Source organism: Myodes glareolus, chromosome 18 (genome assembly GCF_982192425.1).
Source record: "Myodes glareolus chromosome 18, mMyoGla1.1, whole genome shotgun sequence".
Classification (NCBI taxonomy): domain Eukaryota; kingdom Metazoa; phylum Chordata; class Mammalia; order Rodentia; family Cricetidae; genus Myodes; species Myodes glareolus.
The window spans coordinates 4358801-4379172 of record NC_142043.1 but is presented as its reverse complement, the minus strand read 5'-3'; the positions used below and the strand labels follow the sequence as shown (position 1 = coordinate 4379172).

The 20372-nt window shown below is 40.0% G+C and overlaps 1 protein-coding gene across 1 annotated transcript in view; it reads left to right on the top strand.

The window, feature by feature from the left end:
• The window catches only part of Kcnh8 (potassium voltage-gated channel subfamily H member 8), a 219680-nt gene that overhangs the window by 127005 nt on the left and 72303 nt on the right, over positions 1-20372 (top strand). The window contains exons 7-9 of the mRNA XM_087897874.1: positions 2476-2675; positions 3882-4131; positions 13626-13840. Coding sequence (XP_087754000.1) covers positions 2476-2675; positions 3882-4131; positions 13626-13840 — 665 coding nt within the window. The remainder of the gene's footprint in view (positions 1-2475; positions 2676-3881; positions 4132-13625; positions 13841-20372) is intronic.

Below are 20372 nucleotides of genomic sequence, written 5' to 3'. Positions count from 1 at the left end.
TCTCTGTGAGACTGTGGATTACCTGCACGGTTCTGTCACATCTGTCTCTGTGGTGACTACATGGCATCTCCTGACTCCAACTACTCTCCCTATATAGTTCTTCCAGCCTGGCTTTACACTGTTAAGCCACTGACCAAAAGCAGCTTCATTTATTAAACAATAAAAGCAACACATATATGGAAGGACTTCCCACACCACTAAGAAGCTTCTACTGTTTCTTTATGTTATAAAGACATTATGGTACCAGCCCCATCTGATTGGTGCCTTTATAAGGCAAAAAATGAAACAGGAGATTTTACAGAACTTCTGTGTTTTTTTATCTCATCATGTCCTAATTCAGCGTAGGGACCAGGGATCAAATCTAGTGTCACTGCAAACTGATCTGCTTGTGAGAATAAGAATCCAGGCCCTCCTCTACCTTCTAATTTCATAGCCCTAGGTAAAACTGAGCCTTCTTGAGTCGTCTATTAGTATTTAAACAAACCATTCTCATTCCATTTTGCCAATCACTATAAGATGAAAATCTTACAGCTTCTTTTCTGCCTTGTTGCCAGCTACTTCCAAAAGTAGAAAAAAATCTTGGAAAGCAAACCCAGTCCTCTAACTGTGGTTCTGTTACAAGAAACAGCCTTCTGCATCCCTTTCCCATTGACGCTATAATTCTGGTGAACAGACACTTGTATCTTGTCAAACTCTTGTAATAGTTTTAGACATGGATTGGCTTGTCTTCCAGAGTCACCTGATGAGGGATTTCCCTCTATATGCTGTGATTACTATTGATTAATAAAGGAACTGCTTTGGGCCTATATAAGAGTTATAGGGGAACAGATCAAGGCCCTGGGGGACGGAGGGGAAGGAGGGGGAGAGTGGGGGGAGTGGGAGGGTGTTGGGAGGGGGGCGGAAATGGAAACTTTTATAATTTAATAAAATTTACTAAAAAAAAAAAAAAAGGAGGGGAAAACTAAACTGAATTCTTGGAAAAAGAAGGGCAGAGTCAGAGAGAAGCCATGTAGCTCTGCCAGAGACAGAAGCCAGAACTTTAGCTAGTAAGCCACAGCCACATGGTGATACACAGATTAATAGAAAATGGATTAAATTAATATGTAAGAGTTAACCAATAAGAATCTAGAGCTAATAGGCCAAGCAGAGATTTAATTAATACATTTCTGTGTGATTATTTTGGGGCTGAGCAGCCAAGAAACAACAAGCGGCTAAGCAGCTTCCTTCAACAGTCACCTGGGAAGAGATTCTCCAAGAGGAACTGTCTTTATCTGGTTGGCTTGTGAACACATATTAAGAAGATTTGGTAATCAATGTGGGAAACCCAGCTCACTGCGGATTCCCTAGGCAGGAGAAATTGAACTCTGCAAGAGTCCTGAAATTAAGAAAACAAGCCATCGTGATAGCACTCATTTCTCTCTCTCTTGTCTGTGGATGTGATATGACTAGCTGTTTGAAGTTCCTGACTTGATTTCCCCACAATGATGGACTGTAATGTGTAAGTTTAAGATGAAGTGAATTCCTTTCTCCCATAAGTTGATTTTGGACAGGATGTTTCACCATATCAGGAGAAACACAGTAAAACAATTGCCAAGTGCCAGCTAGGTTACAAACTTCACTGAAGCAGAATATGCCTGTAGTAGTAGGCAGGCTGGTTTTACCAAGACAGTGACAGTAACTCAAGCATCTGCGCTACAGTACATTATTTTGTGTCTTTCATGATCTCGGATTTTGAGTTATCTCCCTTAAGACTAAAATGCTTACAAAGCTGAGGTGATGATGAGAATTGAACTCATCTTTGCCTCAGTTTCCCACTTTTCAGGGAATCCTTACATTTATAACAACTATCTTAATATTAATAGTAATGTAGATGCATCCTTTTTAATATTTTGTTACTATTTTTATTTACTTGCTTATTTTTGTGGTTCATAGACTCAAACCCGGGTCATACATGAGTTGAGTGAGTGCTATGTCTCTAAGTTATGTCCTGAGACCTTAAAGTGATGATTTGGACCTATGATACTAAATTCCAAAAGTAGCTACCCAGTTATTATAGTAGACTTGTCTTTTAAGAAGATCTGTCTGTTAACTGTAAATGTATAGCTTATTCTATAAAAGTATTGATACAATTTTATCATAGCATTAAACTATGTGTAACTACTAAAGTAATCCTTATGCTGATAGAATTCAAATTACAAGTTTTTAGAAGCACAGTGACAACTAAGGGATTGCATGTGTGTGAAAGAATCAAATCCATGTTTTATTCTTTTTTCTTGAATCAATCCATGTGAAGGCAAAATGACTGCTTTAGGATTGAGTGAACTTGTGACAGAGGGGCTGTGCCTACATCATACTTGCAAAATAGTCATATCAGTAAGGCTATACAAGTATGCTTTACTCTAATCCATCTATAAGCTAGACTTATATGCACAGGGGCCTCTGTCTGACTATTTTGAGTTCTGTTGTGCTCTATAGCCCTGATGCATGCCTTGGTGTTTGGGAATGTGACCGCCATCATACAGAGGATGTATTCCAGATGGAGTCTCTATCACACCAGAACCAAGGACCTAAAGGATTTCATCCGTGTGCATCACCTTCCCCAGCAGCTCAAGCAGAGGATGCTCGAGTACTTTCAGACAACCTGGTCAGTCAACAACGGAATAGATTCAAATGAGGTAATGTGTGTTTCATCTCTTGATATTATCAGACAAAAAAAGCCCAGACATCATTAGGTAAAGGCAAAATGTTCTAATGCAAACATAAAGAGAGGGACTCATTTACCAGCCTCTTCATCTTTTTGTCTTTGTCATCATAGACCTAAAACCTACCATGCATCATGACTGATGCTTTTAAACTGCTACTCTGTGATGACAGTTTCATAAGAATTCACTACTTTAGTCAATCAAATGGATTTATTTTTATACTCGTGATTTTTGAAAGGATTCATCCTTAGGACAGTTTAATGTCATAATGTTGAACGATTACTCAATGTAAACTTGCTGCAGTGATCTATAAAGTTAAAAAAGAAACAAATTATAGGCAAATACGATATATGTAGAATTCAAGAAAGCTCCAAACAACCCCTTTGTAAGAAAGACAACTAGATCAAACTAATACATCAACCAGTTCAATAGCCAAGTAGCCAACTATGTTTTAGTTAGATAACTTATAACATAACCCAGTTTTATACATGCTGTAGTTTTGTTTGTTGTTTCCCGAGTCCCTTAAGGAACAGGAATGGGGGTCCCCTCTTGCTGGTTTCCTTTTGGCCCCCACTAAACCCTCTGCTTTCATGCCATATGAATTCCATGATCCTCTCTTTCCACCTCCTAGCTCTCCTTTAAGATTCCTTATTCCTGATGATTCCCTTTCTACATCCATATTTGTGCCCCCATACCTATAATGGAATTTTACTCATAATAAAATTATGACATTTTCAGGGCAGAAATGGACAGATCAACATGTTTAATGAAATAAGCCAGAAACTGAAAGACAAATGTCTCATTTTCTCTCATATTTTAAACCTAAGAATAAGTATTTTAAGAGTGATAACTTGATCTTTTCATAAGATCATGGCACATTAAGAAAGATTGGTGTGTTCAAGTCCCACTAGAAGAGTCACAAGCCTTCCTACCAGGATACTTTAGAATTTTAAAACATGTCTCCAGATTTATTATCACCTGATTATTCAGTGGTACATAGCTAAGGTCAAACTCACCATATAGCCCTGGAGATTGTGCAGAGAACTCTCATAGGATACATAAGCCTTCTCTTATATAATGCAGTTGACCATGTAGGAAGAGTGCCACTGGTGTCTCGCAAAGTCATTGACTAGACCAGACTCACCACACTTTTCTTTTTCCCTTCCTCTTCCCCAACAGCTTTTGAAAGACTTTCCAGATGAGCTGCGCTCTGACATCACAATGCATCTAAACAAGGAGATCTTACAGCTGTCACTGTTTGAATGTGCCAGCCGAGGCTGCCTCAGATCTTTGTCTCTCCATATCAAAACTTCATTCTGTGCTCCAGGAGAGTATCTGCTACGCCAGGGAGATGCTCTGCAGGCCATCTACTTTGTGTGTTCAGGTTCCATGGAGGTTCTTAAAGACAGCATGGTATTGGCTATTCTAGGTAGGTTTTGACTGAAAAGTTTCTCTGAAATTTTACTCTGGAGTATGAGGAATACAAAGTAGGGAAGGGTAGGGTAGATATTAAGAGGAGTTGGCAAATTACAGATACATATATGGACTCCATATTGGATTCAATTTACCTAAGTGTTATATACACCATATCATGATTCTTATATAAACAAAGTTCAGACAATATAAATATTATCCACATCTTACAAGTGAGTAAATGTCTCCTTAGTTAACTGTACCCATATAAAAGTCTTTCTGAGTTCTAATCACAGCCCATACAGTTTTCTGTACAATAGGAGCCCTATTTTCACAAAGAACTTTTGAATTTTGTGAAGAGTCAGTCAAAAAAATGTTATAATTAAGTTTTATCTGTGCCAGAAATAGAGCAAAAATGATTTAACTTTGAGAACAATTTTCATCACTCCCATTAACCTAATACTTCTAGGGTGGACACAAGCTCCTGTCAGTTCCTCAAAGAAAACTCATAGCTGTGAAAACTCTGTGCCATTTGATGTTGACTTCAAATGCTAACATAATTACTTTTCAATGAAATGTAAAGGGAAGCTGGCAGAAGATGATATATGACCTTATGTAGAAAAAAAAAATTACTCCCAATTTTATGAGTTTCTTTTTGAATTCACTCTCATTTGTTTGTTCAGACAACCCTTATTGTAGATCTGTAAGTGAACTGGACACTAAGATTGTGGCAGAACAAAAATTTGCTTTAAGTTTTGCCTTTATTGGGATTAAACTTAAGAGAAGGATAAGATAGAAAATTTGCCCAGGGTGTGGGGTAGTTGAGCATCAGATGAATCCAAGGCACATTTTAAACAGCAAAGCAATACAGAAATGTCTAAAATCACGTCAGTAAATGGATAATGCAGTACTTTTTGTTCTGATCTTCTAAGAAACTGATTTGTGAACAATGCCTTGTGAAGTATTTTGACACATGTGACATTTAAACCTTCACGGAATTGTAGTGAGGGACTGCGGGCAGGCCTGCTTTTCATCCCACACGGCTCCTGCATGGCTAGCTTAGCCCCAGAAATAATAACACACAAGTTATATTCATTTAAACACTGCCTGGCCCATTATCTCTAGAGAGTTAGTTACTGACTAACTCTCATATCTTGATATTAACCCATTTCTTATAATCTCGTGGTAGCACCACGAGGTCGTGGCTTACCGGGAGAGATTTAGCATGTCTGACCTGGTGGCTGGCTCCATGGCGTCTGCCTCATTGCCCTCTTCCCAGCATTCTGTTCTGTTTACTCCGCCTACCTAATTTTCTGTCCTATCAAAGGGCCAAGGCAGTCTCTTTATTGACCAATGAAAATAACACAATAGACAGATAACCCTCCTCCATCATTTCCCCTTTTTCTGTTTAAACAAAAAAGAAAGGCTTTCATTTTAACATAGTAAAATTACATATAACAAAACAGTTATCAAGCAAGAATTACAGTCACAATATTTATAACTATATCTTTATCATAATAATGGAGAACTATAACTATGACTATCCATTCTTCAACTCCATCAAAGACTCCAGAAGGATATATTACCTAAGTAAACAAGAAGTAAGAAACTTCCAAAACTCTAGAAATGACAGAGACATCTCGCTGCCTGGACAGTCACCCAAAGTTCCTCTGTATCGTTGGGGCACCCATCTTCAGCCTTCAGACCCATAATATCCAGAGACATTTCCATGAAGCAGGAAATTTCAAAGGCAATTCAGTCACTATCTGCTGTGTCCTGTAGAATGTCTCGCAGACTCTTTCATGAATCAAGAACCCCGAAAGATCACCTCACCTTTAGGCAAGTTCAGCAGTCCTCTCTCTGCAGGTTCTCTGTGTCCAGTTTATACAACAGTCCAGGCAAGAGCAGTTTCTTGCCCAAAATGACTATTAAACTCCATAAGGAGCCTCTTCGATGCCCATCTTCCTCTTGAAGTAGATTGGTGCTGCCAGGAGCAGACGTGTCTCATTGTCATGAAAAGTCCTAAGTTATTAAAACATTAAATGCCATGTTCTGTAGTCTTTGAAAGATATGAAGAATGCCTATCTGAAATATATCTATGCACATCTAGAAAATCAAACTAACATTACTACAAGCTTGACTATTATCAATGATTATCCATTAACAACCTATGTTTTAATTATACATTACATTTTTAAATGAACTACACAATCACAATACCTCAATCAAGAACAGAAATATATATACATATAACAAAATTGACCTTAAAATCCATACCAATGAAATTATTCATATCTATCATATCCCCCTTTAAATGTAAAAGAACATTTGTAAACAATATTTGGGAATATGGACGTAGTTATTTCTCTCCAAACTTCTTCCCGCTGTATAGGGGCGCAGTTAATCAGGTCTTTCATGGTATAACCTGTCTGCCAGGTTCATCTCAGTCGGCAGTTGAGTGAAGAAATTTTTGAGGGTGTTCACAGAAACCTTTCAGGAGGGCGTGGTCTATCATACCATATTGGGATAGATGCAATCCACAGGGTCTCATCCTCTGTGAAAACAAAAGAAGAACCTCCTTTCCAAAGTATCATATCCTTAAATCCAAATTCAGAAGTCAAGGTATTTTCAACATATCTATCTTGGATTAGTTCAGCAGCATTTATAAACAAATATCTTTTAGCAGCTGTTGCTCCTTCCTCAGCATTCAAACAATTCAAAGAGAGCATAATAGCACACAGTATCAAGATTCTCTGTGTATTTTCCATCTTTATGCAGCTTTATTTTTTACCTCTATTTCTTTTATTTTTACTTTTACTTTTTGACACAGGTTCTCTGTATATCTTTGTCCTGGAATAACTCTGTAGACCAGGCTGTCCTTGAACTCACAGAGATCCACTTGTCTCTGCCTCCCAAGTGCTGGGCTCAAAGGTGTATGCTACCACACCTTGAACTCACAGAGATCTGTCTGTCTCTGCCTCCCAGGCACTGGATTAAAGGTGTGTACTACCACACCTTGAGGTCACAGAGGTCAATCTACCTCTGCCTCCCTTGTGTTTTGATTAAAGGTGTATACCACCACACCCAACTACTCTCTTTCTTCCTTTTTTACCCTAAGAACTTTAACCTTTAGCCTACATATATTTTTAACTCATAGTAAACCATTTAGAGGTTTTCCTTCCTCTTTGACTCTCTTTTTACTGTATATCTCTTTTTCTGACCACATGAGTCTAAAACCGTGGCTTTGATGGCTAGACCCAGTCCATTTCTTAGCTTTCCAGACTCATGGTAGAGGTACCAGCCAGAGCTGTGTTCACTGCCACAACTCTATGGCGTTTCAAGGTCCTTGTCAGCAAGCAAGCTGCAGCATTCGGCTCACAGACCACTCTTAGTCGGACTACCTGCCTGAAAGAGTCAGAGTTTGCTCTGGCAGGACAGTCCAGAAAGCCAGCATTTTAAAACAGCGCAGCTTTTTTCCTGCTACTGCTGAAAACCGAAAAGCATGCATTCAGCTTTTCATCAACACAGTTTAAGTGTTTCATGGCAAGACCTCTTAATGAGCTGCAGGGTTTTGCAGCTAAAGCTGAGTCTGGAAGCCTCTCTTAGACGAGAGCATTTGCTTGCCTCTAGCAAGCAGAGTAGACCCGAGAAATTGCTGCTACCAAGAAAACATGCTTTACTCTATTCTTTCCCAAGCTTTCTCAAGCTTTCTGTGGATTCAGTTATCCACGTTGGCGCCATCTGTAGTGAGGGACTGCGGGCAGGCCTGCTTTTCATCCCACACGGCTCCTGCATGGCTAGCTTAGCCCCAGAAATAATAACACACAAGTTATATTCATTTAAACACTGCCTGGCCCATTATCTCTAGAGAGTTAGTTACTGACTAACTCTCATATCTTGATATTAACCCATTTCTAATAATCTCGTGGTAGCACCACGAGGTCGTGGCTTACCGGGAGAGATTTAGCATGTCTGACCTGGTGGCTGGCTCCATGGCGTCTGCCTCATTGCCCTCTTCCCAGCATTCTGTTCTGTTTACTCCGCCTACCTAATTTTCTGTCCTATCAAAGGGCCAAGGCAGTCTCTTTATTGACCAATGAAAATAACACAATAGACAGATAACCCTCCTCCATCACGGAATGTAGACACAAATGTAGAGGCATTTTCTGATTCTAGGTGGGAGCCTACTTTGCTTTCCTTATGTAAAGAATACATATTATTTTATATCAGCACTGTCAACCTGCTTCTGAGGTGGTGAGCTTCCAGACAGATTATATTTTATACGAGAGAGGTGATAATTCTGAGTCCCAAGTATGAATGGCCTTAGGGCCATTATCAAGTCTTGAAATCTTGTCAAATCTGAATATGTTTTCCAAATTCATTTCCTGAAACATGTCTTTGGGAAGATGAAATTAGGTTGTGGGAACCTGAGATATGATTGGTACGTTCCAAAGTGGAAGACTCAGAGAGCTGCCTAACTTTTTCTGCCATGATATCACAGTGATAAATCAGAAGATAAGGAGAAAGTTGGCCCTTACTATACACTTAAGCAGTCAAAGCCCTGACCTTCAATTTCTCAGCTCTAGAACCATCAGAAATATATCTTTGTTGCTTATCATACCTTAGCTGCATTGTGCTACAGCATAGCTAACAGACCATGACAGTGTAAGTGCTTCAACTAGAGAGGACTAGCTGGTGACTAGGTACTGACAGAGCCTTGGGATTCTGGCTTTTCCTGCTTCCTGAGGATTTCAGTTTCACTTAAAGAAGAAAAGGTGGGATTGCCCTTCAAGATTTGCTTTAGTTTTTATTAGCCTTCTGTGATGTTCTCCTCTAGGTAAGTGAAGAAGATGTAAAAAGAAGTTGATTCCTATTCTTGACTTGCAAAATCAAAGAACAATCATTCTACCACTTTGTAATTCTGGCTTAGAATTGACAATGATTTCTAATTTGCTTCTGAAACATGGTTTAATTCGTATTTTCCTGGTACCACTGAAACTTTTATGGCCTGCTGATTTGCACACAGTCTACTTTTGAGAGCATCTGATTATTTTTTAGAACCTTATGATATAACATACATGCAAGCAGATATAACACACCATTTAACAATAGTCAGGCTTTTTTTTAATTCTTGTGCATTTTTCAATTTGTTGACTAACAACAATTTTAGGAATGGAAGAATAAGTCCATGACATTAGAACAAAAATGTGAAAAGTTAATGGCTTCAATATGAGTGCTGTAGCTTATAAAACATGATACAACCGTAATCACTCTTATAATTAAAATTGCTTATTGCTGAAAGATTTACTTCATTGCTGTTTTGCTCCCTGCTCCAAATTTCTCCATAAATTGTGGGTTTTTTTTTTTATGATGGTATTTCACTGCTCTACTCCCACCGTGTATGTGTCAAAATTGGTGTAGGTCCAGCTTGTCCCATGATCATTCCAAACTCTGACAAGTCAAGATTAACGTATAGGTGGGATGATGTAACTTTCTTCATCACAATATTACTTCACGTTGACTAATTCAAACTACACTGATTTACTAAGCATACGGCTTCATATTTGCTCTCTAGTTACTTAACAGGAGTTCATTCTGTCACTGAAATGAATTAGTGGTCTTGTGAGGAAGAAGTTTTTAAGCAAAAACTCAAGCAACAGCATCTTCCAATCAGCATTTCCAGTTCTCATGCATGGAGAAAATTGTCATAGGAATTTGTGATGAAGGCACAAAATGGCAATGACCGATGAGCGGTGTCCCAGCGGATGATATTCACCTGCCTCTGTGTAATTAAATATCCCTATTTGTTATTGTGGTTAACTCTCATAGACAAACCAGCTCTAAAGAGATAGAGACTACCTATCATCACCCAAGAGGGCAGAGAAATCATTCTTTTCTTTCAGGAATAAGACTACTAAGACCTGGAGTAGTTAAAGAATAGTTCAGAAATCTCAACAATAGCAGGAAGAAACCTATGGGGCAGTTAGAAGGCAAAGAGGCCCAGACAGAGCTCAGTGTAAGACTCAACACTTTGTCTATGCTCCTTAAACTCTCACCAAAGCGAAAAAATAAAAGCTGGAATTCTTTGCCAAATTTAGCTAAGTGTTTGTGGTACTCTATTGCTTATAGTCATACCACAGCAACCATAAATATGAAAGTATAGGGGGCTTACTGTCCCTCCAAATGTCCCTGGCATAACAGAATTCTATCTGCGACGCTGTCCTAATCCTCATCCTCAGAAGGACAAAAGTAAAGAATTCCTGTCTGTGATTCCAACTTATATCCACCTTCAACTTTGCGTTGTTAAGCAACTGTGGAGATTTTAAACAAAAACATACAGAAAACATAATTTCAAATTTAGCAGCAATATTAATGACTATAATAAGTCAGGTTTGAATTCTTCCAGAAAATGTGGCCAGAAACTAAAAATAAGACTATAATATGCTTTGTTTTCTTCTGCCAAAGTAAACTTAACTTTAAAGTTTAAAATCTAATATTAATTTGAAATTAACATTTGATGTAATTAAATAATTTACCTTAATTTTTTATTTTATACATATTCTCAATATTAATCATGTGTGATTAATTTCATCTTTCCTTCTACTGATAAATTAAATAGAATGGACTGAATTTTGTTTCCGAAATTCTGAGCACAATAAAGTAATCATATAGAAATTAGATGTAAGAGCTGAGGCCACCACTGCACCGCCAGGACCCAAGCCGGAGCCAGAGCGCTGTCAGGCAGTGAGGGACAGAACTTGGAATTTTGTAATGTGGCGGCAGCTATCAGAACCCACAGGGCCTCAGAGCAGCTCTAAGGAACTCGAGAGACACACGGAGGCTTTGGGGAACAAATAACAGAAGGCAGGAAGGAACTTACAGGGCAGTTAGAAGACAAAGAGGCCTAGACAGAGCTCGGTGTAAAAGAAGCTCAACTAAAAGAAGATGCTTTTAAGAGGTGGTTTCATGGAACTGGAGAAAAGGATGGTATAATGAAACAGCAAGGTCAGCAGGGGCAAAGTGAAGCTAGAGATGTGGATTTGGAGACAGCTGTGGATTTGTAGCCATAGTGGAAAAAGAAGCATGTCCTTGCCAAGTAAGGTTAGTCTTTGGGCCACCTGGAGGCTCAGGCCACCACTGGGCCTTGCCTTGCCCCTTCCTCACACACCAGGCCAGTGCTGTTGCTCCCCTGCAGAGCTGACCCACAGCATGAAGCCTCAGCTGCAGTTGTGGTCCCTAGAGCTGCTCTCCTTGCTGCAGAGAGGAGAGCTGGAGGCCACAAGCCTGATGGCCATACCTGGGGTGGCCAGCACCAAGTGTATGGTATACAATATTCTGGAACTCAAGCAGATCCTGCCAGAGGAGACACTGCCCAGCCACAAGATCACCCTGACTGAGCAACAACGTATCTGAGATAAAGAATGGTTCATTTTGTGTATTAAGTTTCCTTGAATGGCTTGTGTGGTCCACACTGCCACAGCAGTTCAAGATGATGTCTGTAATCCATGATGCTGCTGTGGACCAGGTAGAAACTAGGTAGAAGTGCATGACCCATGCTGCCAGTGCCTACTATGGGCATTATCATTGTATCTTTTGTAGCAGTATCATTGACTGCAGACTCAACTGAAAATGAGAGACATTGAAGATGCTGTGAAAGAAAGAGTCCAGACAGGAACCTAATGAAGAGAGTCCTTCAAAACTGTGATAAATATGCTAATGTGTAACTCTTTACAGCTCATGGGTTCTGAGAAGAGGTGGGATTGGAGGGTTGGACTCAGTTCACTTTAACGGGCTGGCCACTGGACGTTTGATAATGCCTCCAAAGAATATATGGGCAACACAAATTGGACTTTATGGGTTTTTTGGTTTGGGTTTTTTTTGCGGGGGGACACAAGGATAGGAGGGTGAACATGGGAGAAATAGGAATCAAATGTGATCAGGGTGCACTGTACAAAATTCCCAAATAATTAATAAAAATATTATATTGTGGAAAATTATAAAGAAAATAATTGAATATGGAGTGGAGAAGTTTACTTGTAATATTTCTTTTTTAAATAGAGACTTATTTATGTATTTTATGCATACAAGTGCTCTGTCTGCATGTACTTGTGCATACTACTTGGATCTTCTTATAGATGTTGTGAGACACCATGTAGGTGCTGCATGTGTCACTGGGAATTGAATTCAGCACCTCAACAGTCTTAACTGCTGAGCCATCATCTCTCCAGCCCACTTGATAACATTGCAGTGGCTTGTCTTCTTTTTCACTGAGGACTGTGTGCAGCTGTTTGCTTTGATTGCTTACAACATAGTGAAAAGGCGTTTCAGATAGGAATGATAAGATGATGCCTGGAAGTGTTGCTCTTTGATGGACAGACTCAGAAACCTGAGTTAATACCAGTGCCTAGTGTTCTACGAACATACTGCTGTTCCTCTGGCCTTCAACCCAAGTTTATCTAAAAATTAAATGTTTCTTCATTACTTTTGTGTGGCTTCTGGTTGACTATGTGGCTGTGTTCAAAGAACATCAGAAGTTGAATTCAGTGATTTCTTGATATTTCAGGTTATTTCTCCCTTCTGGTACTTTCAACTCTTGAAATCACATAAAGGATTTAAAAGATGAAACTGTCCAATATTAGCTCATCAACAAACAAGCAAGGTAGTTCCTAGAAGGCTGCCTAATTACTGTAGACAGCCATACTGCTGCTAGACATCAAGGGGAATTGGGGAACACTGGCCCCACAAATAGTCCTGTAAGACCCTAGTTATTGGTCTATTCACTCCTTGTCTGGGTGGGAAAGTGCATTCTTACACTGTCACCGAAAATGACAACTGGGAGCTGTGCTCTAAGGTTGCACACTACCATCTGCAAACCATGGTCCAAAATGTCCAGCTCTTACCCCTTACTCAGAAGAGGGACAGAGAGTTTCTTTTTCCAGTTCACACTTCTGTCCATCTTGGAGACACAATCACAAGTAAATGAAACAATCTTAGTCTGCTGAATATCATGCTTCTACCAAAAGTCTGATTACTATCAAAAGTTCTAGACTCTAGACAATAGGTTTGCTGCAGCACTGATCTGAGAAGCTCAGAGCCATTTGTCTCCGTAGGAAAATCAGTCATTACTAGTGTGAATGGTTAAAATGACTGTGACAAACTGACTGGTTCAAAGTCATTTTTCAATTCCTGCCAGAGAACTGTTTAGAGCCCATGGGTGAACTGTGATGCCTAAGCCATCCACATACGTCCTCTAACTAGTGCTCACAACCAGTGGCCGCTCTATCTACAACAGCACATGTGACAATCTTTTCTGTTATTAATATCTTGCATTCCACAACAAAAGACCAATTGAGCTCCAGCTCTCAGCAATGCTGAAATTGAGTATCTGTGCTCTCGATGATCTTCACTTTCTTGTATAATCTGAGAGAAATAGTCTGTAAAGCAAATGAAGTTTCTTGGCCCCAGTTCTGCTTTTCTTCAAAATGATATGATTGTTTTCACTGTTCCTAGGGAAGGGGGATTTAATTGGAGCAAATCTATCAACTAAAGACCAAGTGATCAAGACCAATGCTGACGTGAAGGCACTGACCTACTGTGATCTTCAGTGCATCATCCTTAAAGGGCTCTTTGAGGTCCTGGGCCTTTACCCTGAGTACGCACACAAGTTTGTAGAAGACATCCAGCACGACCTCACGTACAATCTTCGGGAAGGTCATGAGAGCGATGTAAGTCCCCTTTCTAATATAACATGTGGGACTGGGAATAAGATAGAACAGCAGAGGCAAATGCCATAGCCTTCTTTCAAAGGACTCTGCAGGTAAGACATTCAGCCTCTAGGTAACTGATGTATCCAGCAGAGCCTGCAGTTCTTTGCTAACATGTGAGGGAAGTACTACTTGTGGCAGTTTCTTGCTTGTTCGTCTTCATGTGCTCACGCCTAATTGCAACTTCAGTGACATACAGTACTTACCTGGAAATTAGTGACACCCTTCAGCATTTGAGGACTTCAAGAGAAAGTCTGTGAGTCAGGGCTTGTTGTGTGTTTGTTGTGTGTTCACCTTTCAGCTGCTCGACAGGAAATTTGCTTGAAACTAATCTTTTTTCTAAAACAATAATTTATCTCAAAGTGACAAAATTATCATAAATGGATTCAATCCCAAGATTGTTATACTTAAAGCATAATTACCATTTTGTGCAATTATATATTTGTTTCATGTTTCCATTTATACAAAAAGCTTTCCTGTTAAAATATGTACTATACTGTGTCTTGTGTTTAAGCTGATCGTGAACATGACTTTGTTAGATGTGTCAGTGATAATGACTTAATAGGAATGACTGTTGAAAGGCAAGCCAGAGCATGCAGCTCATTGTGTAGCAGTGTCTTGTCTCAGATATTTGTAGCACTTAGAACTTTAAGAAACTGGAGTTATGACTAATTCATAATATACAAACATTTTGGGTAATAATTAGCATTATCTCTTTTAAAAATTGATAGAAAATTGCATATTCTTTTATCTAGGTATGGGATATAAGTGATGTTAGATAAAGGTATGATATCCCATCCTCTCCACTGTTAATAGAATACAACAATGAGGGTCAATATTTATAAGCTACCTATTCTGCCAAGTATTCTTCCTATACAAACATTGATGATTAAATGATTAAAAGCTCCCTTAACATTAGTGTCAATCCATTTTCATGGCAGAGCAAACAGGATCAGAGTGGCTGTGGTTATGCGAGTTTGCAGGTGACTAGTGCAGCACCAGAGAACAGACCCAGGATTAAAGTCTGCAGCTGGGTAGCAAAGGTTCTGCCTTCTGAAAGCGCTCCCATGCATCTCACACCATAGACTGAACCCTAAAATTCAAGATACAGTTTTTCTCTGTGATAGTATAAAATGGCTGTTTTGAGGAGTATAGCATATTGTTTTGAAATATGCATAAATTATTAAATACATAAGTCAAGCTAATTCTTATGTATGTTTCTTATATTCATATTCATTCATTATAACATTTAAAATGTTCTCAGCAATAGTCAGGTGGACAACATGCCATTGTTTAAGATAGTCCCCATGCTGAAATAGCAGTGAAACTTTTGTGTCTTTAGATCAGTATCTCCTTCCTTCCTCAAGTAACTTCCATCCTTTTCTCAGCTTCTATGATTCCAGCTTTCTCCACATTTCCCATAAAGGTTGCCGCACCAGTGCAGCTTGAATACCCAAACTGGTGTGGGGTGCCGGGATTCAGACATGGAGGCTTCAATGCAGGAGAAATAACCCTTTATTTTCCTCAAGATTAAACCTTTTATATCTTTAGGCAGCTGGCCCTAGCCATGCTGAGCAGCCAGAACCTGAGGTCATCGTGTCCAGAAGAACACTTCTGCAAAACACCACACACCAGAAAGAACACAAACAGCCTTGTCAAATACAGGGTACAAGGAAGTTCAGCTGTCTGTCAGGGGGAGTAAAGGTGGCCAAGCCATCTGGGAGCAGCCATATCACAACTCCTCCCTATTATTTTATTAAAATAAATGGTGCCTGTCTTAGGTTACTTTGAATGCAGTACCTTGACTGTCATGGGAAATAGCCCTGTTTTGGGTGGCATCCTAACTCCAAAGCATTGCCCGTCCATGGTTACCGCTTATCCAGCATCTGCAGCCACACTGGGGTGGATTCTGGCTGCACAGTCATAGCTATGAGTGTCTGTCGGATGACACTCATCTGATTCTGATACTGGCAATGGAATCAACAGAGGATCCAGTCACATAGCCCAAAACTAAGTATCCCCAGGACTGACAGCACCAACAAGCAGGACCAGTGCTGAAACCATCCTTCTACTTTAGCCATCCACGCCCATCAATCACTGGCCTGGACAGGCTCAACCCGGGTGGAATTTACAGACTAAATAGTATGCACTAACTGGGTAGTAAAATTAACAAAAGCAATATTCCAAACCCCTCTCATATAACAATTAAGCTCCATAACAGTAGTAGAAACATGCAATACAGAGCCAAGAGTAACACACATAACATGATAAAGGCTGGAACATGTTAACTGTTGAAAAGTACAAAGATAGTTCACTTGCTCCTGAACCAGAGCCACTTGTTGGTTCAAGATCAATAAACTCAACTGAATATGTCCATTAAGGTCATTTTGAATGTCCAAAGCATTGCTGACTCAGCAATGCTTTTTGCTTGCTGGTTGACAGTCCCAGCCATCTGCACAGTCTAGGAGAGAGCAATTCTGGCAGCAGTAGCTGTGGTGGCAATAACAGCAATCACGACTGTGGTGATTTCAAAATCTCTCCTCTGCCAATACAGAACAACAGGGACACACCCTTCATCCTTAACTGGCATAGGCATGGCAGCAGGAATCCTTACAAGAAGGGCATTGTCTTCTGTGTTCCAGCAGTTAGTGAGGGTACAATTGCTGAAAGAACAGTTAAGATTCCCATCCTCGTTAGATCCCAACCCATTCTATGTCACAAAAAAGAAGGGTGCCAATACACAAGGGGAAGAATGAATAGAAAAATTGCTCCCAGCCGTGTAGGGAATTTTCGAAAATATCTGTCTGATTATAACTGGAAGTTTCATTAAACACAAGCCCTTCCTCAAGGATGGCACATGGTCCACAGAGATGCATTCCTGTAAACACAGAGACTTCCCCTGCCAGGATTGGATTTCTGTAATAAAATTCTTGGGAATCTTGGATAAAAGGGGTTCGATAACCATGACACCAGACATCTCTCGGGCCATAGCGGAGGTTTGACACATGAGGCCAGCATAGGGGTGCAGGATGGGGGCCAGGAAGGGCTCCTGTGGACTCGGCAGCCTCGCAACCAGTGCCTCAGCTCTGTGATCTTTTTCTCTAGCTGCTCTTCCTCAGATTCCTCTCCCCATGAGCCTTCGCTCTCTGAACTTTCTTCACTAGGATTCTGACTAACCATAACCTCTTTCATGTCCTTATCCTCTATGCCCACCAAGCATCTAGTTTCTTCTTCTTGCACTTCTGTAAATGCTATGCTAACCTCCTTCAACAGTTACTGTACTTTCATTTCCTCCATTAGCAGTGTGTCCTTTACCAATCTCCATAAGAATATCCCCATAGGCAAGTGTTCTGGCCCCCTGTTTCTGTAACTCTCTTTGTAAGGCTAACTTAACTTGTTCCCAGTCAGGAACTTTTAACCCCCATCCCCCCCCCGCCCCCGCCCTGCAAGAAACCAGGGGCTTGTGTCTTCTATGGTGCGAACAATAGAGGTCATCTCCCTCTTAACACTTCCTTGCCCTGCTGTTTTAAGAGATTCAGTATCTGGTCTGTCGTTTCTACTTTACTGGTATATGACCCCATTTTAAGCACTTGTTACCTTCCCCAATATGCTCCTCTATTTAGCTGGTGGACAGAACAACTTTGTTCATGAGTCCCCACTTTCCAGATTTCAGTGGAATCTCCACTTGCCTTGCCAACAAGGCAATGATACCGAAACTGGCGTCCTGGGGTGCCGGGATTAAGACACAGAGGCTTCAATGCAGGAGAAAGAAACTTTTATTTGCCCTAAACTTAAGCCTTTTATATCTTTAGGCAACTGGCCCTAGCCACACTGAGCAGCCAGAACCTGAGGTCAAGGTCAGGGCATTGTGTACGGAAGAATACTTCTGCAAAACACCACACACCAGAAAGAACACAAACATCCTTGTCAAACACAGGGTACAAGGAAGTTCAGCTGTCTGTCAGGGGAGTGAGGGCAGCCAAGCCATTTATCTGGGTGCAGCCAGATCACAACAAAGGTGAAATCATATGGGATCATGTCAGACTTATTTCACTAAGCATAGTGCTCCCACTCCTGAGTTCATCAATGTTGTAAATGATGGAACATCCTTATTCATCAAGAGTCAATAGTACTTCAGAGTGCATAAATACTGTGCTTTCTTTATTCATTTGTTCATTGATTCATATCTAAGTTGATCCCACGTCTTCACTATTGGGAAGAATGTGACAATGAGCATGAATACATATGTCTCTGACACATGCTGATCTCAGTTCATTTGCATACATAGCAAGTAGTAGAATTATTGGATCAGTAGTAGCTATACTTTAGTGTCTACTGTGCATTTCATCCTACAATATGTGAGGATTTCCCCTTCTAATCTCACCTCTCAGCACTGTGACAGCAACCACCCCAGCTACTGTGAGATTATATCTCATTGCAGTTTTATTTTGCATTTCCATGATTACTAGTGATGTCCAACTCTTTTCTATATCTACTTACAAAGAGTATCTTTACTGATTAATTTATTTTATTTTTTTTAAAAAGAAAGCAAACTATCTTTTTTTCATTTTACATACCAATCCCAGTTCCCACGCCCTCCACTACTCCCATCGCCTCCACTTCCCTCCAACCCCACCTCACCCCCATCCATCCACTCCTCAGAAAGGGTAAGGAATACTTTGGGGAATGTTCAAGGCCCTACCTACTATATCTTGGCTCTATACTTTTGTCTTTTGAGAGCTCTGCTCTATATGTTGAAGTGCTGAGGGCAGGCCCCAAAGACTTAATATGTTCAAAGTATAATATCTTCCTCTACAAACTTGCCCTGTTGTTTCTTCTTCCTTTTTCTCATCAATCCCAATGCCCACGCAAACTCACTTCATGATCTTGTTTGTTTTTGTCTGTGTAAATACTACCATAGAGTTTGATATGTGTTGCAGGGCTTTTACCTGCATATGTGAAGGTCAGAGGTAATGCCAGGTGTCTTCCTTCTTCAATCTCTATCTTATTTTTTTTTTATTTTTGAGACGGAGCAGAGTCTCTTAGTGAACCAAGAGCTCACTCTATTTATTTATTTATTTAAAAAAGAAAACAAACTATCTTTTTTTCATTTTACATATAAATCCCAGTTCCCACTCTTTCCCCTCCTCCCATTTCCTCCATCTTCTCCCCCACCCCACCCCCATCCACTTCTCATAGATCATAAGGTACATTGCTTTGAGGAAGGACCAAGGCCCTCCCTGCTATATCTACGCTGAGCAAGGTATCCATCAACAAAGAATGGATTCCAAAAAGCCAGTACAAGCAGTAGGGATAAATCCTAGTGCCCGCAGTCTGCTCCAACCATGCAACTGTCACTCACATTCAAAGGGTCTAGTTTGGTCCTATGCTGGTTCCTTGGAGTTGGTGAACTCCCATCAGCCCAGGTAAGCTGTTTCAGTGGGTGAACCCATCATGGTCTTTGTTCATATTCTCAGTCCTCCCACTCTTCAGCTGAACTTTGGGAGCTCAGCCCAGTGTTCTTTTGTGGGTCTCTGCCTCTGTTTCCATCAGTTTACAGACACACATGATGTTGAAATGGTACCACGTGCCATGTTGCAAGACTCCTTCCACTGGAGTCAGCATTGATTCCAGGATTGACCCATCCATGCTCTTACAAATAGCCCTCTCTCCCTCGCTACCTAAAACATCCATTCTGTGAATATGTAAACATTTAGTGCCATTTAATACATAGATAATTCTACTTTCATAAATCAAATTTAAAAATATTTTATTCTAAGGCTAATTTTATCTATATATTATTTTTTAAAAAAATGATTCCATAATATCGGAGACTAGTTTCAACAAAATTACTGCTTATGAGGGTAGGGGCATGGGGATCAGAAAAAAAATAGTAAAGAAGATGAACAATAAAACATAAACATAGAATAGTATTGGGAGGGAGTTTCAGTGAGTACTGAAATCCCCTGTACTTAATTTTCCATACACTTTTATACCACAATACAATGGGGGGGAGAAGATAAAAGATTGCTTTAATATAATACAAAAGATAACTACAACAGTTACTTGATTCAATACTTTGAGGCATCAAGCAATTAATCCATGAGAAAAACATTCTGTTGTTTAGGCAATGAACCCACCCTAGACCGAGTATCCTGAAAACAGCTACTGTCAAAGTCAAACCCCCTATTTCAAATGAAGGAGCAGAAGTATGCTTGTATTTCCTGACCACTGGTCAGGGAGGAGTGGATCTACCTGTATGGGCCATCTTAATGTTCAAAACACCAAGTAACCACACCCTAGGTCAGGGTGTGTAGCTACACTCGTCAACACCTTTTACCTTCAGACAAGGTGGAAATAGGATCACGTTTTTGGGCCTCCACACCACAACACAAGATCATAAATACATTTGATTTTATTTCGCTCTGTTATTTTAGCATTTATTTGCCTTTTTACCTTTCTTTAAGCTATCCAGAATTGTTTTGTTAATGAA